General features: G+C 52.9%; 1 protein-coding gene across 1 annotated transcript; it reads left to right on the forward strand.

The window, feature by feature from the left end:
• On the forward strand, nucleotides 732-4523 carry LOC107627512. The gene is made up of 3 exons (XM_016330341.1): nucleotides 732-1702; nucleotides 1808-2434; nucleotides 2528-4523. Exons 1-3 carry the CDS (start codon nucleotides 732-734, stop codon nucleotides 4521-4523), a joined length of 3594 nt encoding a protein of 1197 aa, XP_016185827.1.

Genomic DNA, 4523 nt, shown 5'->3' on the forward strand with positions numbered 1-4523 from the left:
TCGACCGCTTCAACGACGAATGCCTAACGGTCGACGGACTCACGGATTCCGTCGCAAGCCTTTGCCTAACCAATGGGCTAATGAACGAAGATTTCCGCAAACACCTCACCACCAGACCGGTATGGACCATGCATGAGATCCAGAACGTCGCAAAAAATTACATCAACGACGAAGAAGTCAGCCAGGTCGTCGCCGCCAACAAACGGCAGCACGGCAATGCCCAACGCGGCAACTCGGCTTCTCACCAAAACCCAACACTCAAAGAGAATCAACGGGACCACCCCAGGCCGACCAGCCGACCACCAAGAATAGGCAAGTTCTCAAATTACACGCCCCTGACAGCACCAATTACCGAGGTATACCACCAAATAGCAGATCGAGGCATCATTCCGAAAGCCCGGCAACTCAAAGAAAGGACAGGAGGCAACAAAACCCTCTACTGCGAATACCACCGAGGCTACGGTCACAAAACACAGGATTGTTTCGACCTTAAAGACGCCCTTGAACAAGCCATACGAGACGGCAAACTCCCAGAATTTACTAAAATCATCAGAGAACCGAGACGCGCGGAAAGAGACAGGTCACCGGAGAGAGAAGGACGTAACCCGAGAACCCAAAAGCGACCCCCAAGAGAAAGTCCAGAAGAAGACCCGACCATCATAGTAAACGTCATCACGGGCAAAGATGCGCCATGCAAGTCAAAATCCAAGATAAAAAAGGACCTCCAGGTAATGGCCGTCAGAAACCAAGCCCCAACTCCCGTGTCCAACAAAGCAATAACCTTCCTACTCGAAGACTGCCAGCACGGCACCGCAGCCGAAGACGCACCCTTCGTAATCTCAGCGAAGATCGGAACCGGACTAGTCCGAAGAATACTAGTAGACACCGGCGCAGATTCCAACATCCTCTTCCGGGGGGCCTTCGACAAGCTTGGGCTCCGCGACGAAAATCTCCAAACGCACCGCAACGGAGTCACGGGACTCGGGGACAACTTCCTCAAACCAGAAGGCTCCATCACACTCCCCCTCACCATAGGAACCGGTGACAAGAGGAGGACACTCATAGCCGAATTCGTGGTCCTAAAAGACTCCACTGCCTACAATGTCATCCTCGGAAGAAAGACGATCAACGACTTTTCGGCCATCATCTTCACCAAATACCTCCTTATGAAGTTCATAGCGGAGGACGACTCCATCGGGACCATCCACGGAGATCGGGAAATCGCGGCAGAATGCGACAACACCAGCCTGGCTTTACGGAAAAAATCCCGCGACGCAGCCGGGATATTCCTGGCCGACCTAGATGCCCGACAAGACGGCCAACCTAGACCCGAACCAGAAGGCGACATGGAGAAACTGCAAATAGGACAGACCAAGGACGAATACACCTTCATCAACAGGAACCTCCCTTATGACCTAAAAGAAGACCTTTCCCAATTTTTAAAACAAAACAGAGACCTGTTCGCTTTCACTCCAGCCGACATGCCGGGGATAGATCCTGACTTCGTGTCCCACCGGCTAGCCGTGAACCCTAAAGCCAAACCCGTAGCACAAAGAAGAAGAAAAATGTCAGCAGACCGAGCGGCCGAAGTCAAGAGACAAGTACAAGCCCTGCTCGAAGCAAACTTCATCCGAGAACTTCCCTACATGACCTGGTTGGCAAACGTTGTACTTGTAAAGAAATCCAACGGAAAATGGCGAATGTGCGTCGACTATACGGACCTCAACAAAGCCTGCCCAAAAGACGCCTTTCCCCTACCGAACATCGACGGACTAGTAGACTCCGCATCCGGACATCGATACCTCAGCTTTATGGACGCGTACTCCGGCTACAATCAGATACCCATGCACCGACCCGACGAAGAAAAAACGGCGTTCATCACCCCCGACGGAACGTACTGCTACACAGTCATGCCCTTCGGTTTGAAAAACGCCGGAGCAACATACCAACGGCTCGTCAACAAAATATTCCAGAACCTATCCGGAACCAAACTAGAAGTCTACATAGACGACATGCTCGCCAAAACTGACTCCGACGAACAACTCATCAGCGACCTCAAGGTCGTAACAGACACCCTAAGAAAACACCAAATGCGACTCAACCCAACAAAGTGCGCCTTCGGAATGGAGGCAGGAAAGTTCCTCGGCTTCATGATCACACAACGCGGAGTTGAAGCCAACCCGGAGAAATGTCGCGCCATTCTCGAGATGACGAGCCCAAAAAACCTACGCGACGTTCAGAAGCTCACCGGTCGACTGACAGCCCTATCTCGCTTTCTCGGAGCATCAGCCCAAAAAGCAATCCCCTTCTTCAAACTAATGAAGAAAGGAGCCCCCTTTGCATGGAAAGAAGAGTGCGAAGCGGCATTCCAACACTTCAAGGAAACCCTGGCGGAACCACCAATCCTCGCCAAACCCCAAACAGGGGAAACCTTGTACTTGTACCTCTCCATAACGGAAGAAACACTCGCGGCGGCACTCATCCGAGAAAACAAGAAAAAGGAGCAAAAACCTATATACTTCACAAGCAAAGTCCTACAAGACGCAGAGACCCGCTACTCGCGCTTAGAAAAACTAGCCTTTGCCCTCCTCACGGCGTCCCGACGCCTGCGACAATATTTTCAAGCCCACCCCGTAACGGTTCGAACCGACCAAGCAGTCAAACAGGTACTACAGAAGCCCGACCTAGCGGGTAGAATGCTAGCATGGTCCGTCGAACTATCCCAATTCGACATCAAGTTCGAACCCCGATACGCAATCAAAGCACAGGCCATGGCCGACTTCATCGCAGAGATGACCCCAGGAAACACCCCCCCCGAGGCATGGAAACTGCACGTCGACGGCTCCTCGAACGTCACTTCCGGAGGCGCCGGTGTCATTCTGGAAAGCCAAAACGGCGTCGTGATCGAACAATCGGTCCGATACGATTTCCCGGTCTCGAACAACCAAGCAGAATACGAGGCCCTCCTGGCAGGCCTAACCCTAGCCAGCGAAGTCGGGGCGAAAGTCCTGGAGATCAGCACGGATTCGCAAGTAGTCAGTTCCCAAATCAACGGAGACTACCAAACGCGAGATCCCCTACTACAACAATGCCTCGCCAAGGTCAACAAACTAAAAGAAGAATTCGACCAGGTAATCATACAGCACGTCCCCAGGGAAAGAAACGCCAGAGCCGACCTCCTCTCCAAACTCGCTAGCACCAAACCAGGACACGGCAACAAATCGCTAATCCAGGAGGTCGTCAAAACGCCGTCCGTATCCTTAATAGCCGACACCCACCTGACACACTCCCACCACAAATCATGGACCTACCCCATCCTACAGTACCTCCTCAACAGGGAACTGCCCGAAGACCCTAAAGAGGGAAAACGAATAAAAAGGGAGGCCGCCGGTTATACGGTCGTCGCAGGACAACTATACAAACGCGGATTCTCGCAACCCCTGCTCAAATGCGTGCAGCCCGGGAGCACGGAATACATACTACGCGAAATCCATGAAGGCTGTTGCGGCCACCACGTCGGAGGTAAAACCCTTGCCCAAAAAGTCATCCGCGCCGGCTACTTCTGGCCCACGATCATCCGGGACTCCACGCAACTAGTGAAAAATTGCGATAAATGTCAACGGCACGCCAACATCCACCAAGCCGCCCCACATCAGCTCAGCATCATATCGGCAGAACGGCCATTCGGCACCTGGGGGATCGACCTTGTCGGACCTTTTCCCACGGCACCAGGCCAGCTCCGATATCTCATCGTCGCCATAGACTATTTCACCAAATGGATCGAGGCCGAGCCACTAGCCTCTATCACGGCGACCCAATGTCGAAAATTCCTTTGGCGACAAATCATCACCCGGTTCGGGATCCCCGAGATCATCATCTCAGACAACGGAACCCAGTTCGCCGACACCAAATTCAAGGAATTCCTAAACGGGCTACGCATATCCCACCGCTTTAGTTCGGTAGAACACCCCCAAACAAACGGACAAGTGGAATCAGCAAACAAAATAATAGTCAAAGGCCTCAAGAAACGACTCGACGAAGCCAAAGGACTATGGGCAGACGAACTCGGATCGGTCTTATGGTCGTACCGCACGACCTCGCAGACAGCTACCGGGGAAACCCCCTTCCGATTAACCTACGGCACGGAAGCTATCATCCCAGTTGAAATCGGCGACCCAAGCCCGCGAAGAACAATCGGAGGCAACGACGAGGAAGCAGAACGAGACCTCACTGGCGAAATAAGAAGCGTAGCCCACCTCAGAGAGCTAGCCCTAAAACAAAGAATCAGCCTGAGATACAACCACGGAGTCATTCGGCGAGAGTTCACAACTGACGACCTCGTCCTACGGCGAAACGACATCGGCCCCCCAACCCCGGGAGAAGGAAAACTCGCCCCCAACTGGGAGGGACCATATAGAATCAAAGCTGCAATCGGGAAAGGAGCCTACAAGCTCGAACGACTTAACGGTAACGAAGTCCCAAGAACATGGAACGCCGCCAACTTACGGCGATACTACTCCTAA

Source organism: Arachis ipaensis, chromosome B02, assembly GCF_000816755.2.
Source record: "Arachis ipaensis cultivar K30076 chromosome B02, Araip1.1, whole genome shotgun sequence".
NCBI lineage: Eukaryota > Viridiplantae > Streptophyta > Magnoliopsida > Fabales > Fabaceae > Arachis > Arachis ipaensis.

What these genes read in the sequence shown, in the direction of transcription:
- LOC107627512 (XM_016330341.1), top strand. Translation starts at nt 732, where the DNA reads ATGGCCGTCAGAAACCAAGCCCCAACTCCCGTGTCCAACAAAGCAATA. An exon ending in TCCAACGGAAAATGGCGAAT is followed by an intron (nt 1,703 to 1,807) that starts GTGCGTCGACTA and finishes TCGATACCTCAG; the next exon opens with CTTTATGGACGCGTACTCCG. An exon ending in CCCCAAACAGGGGAAACCTT is followed by an intron (nt 2,435 to 2,527) that starts GTACTTGTACCT and finishes ATACTTCACAAG; the next exon opens with CAAAGTCCTACAAGACGCAG.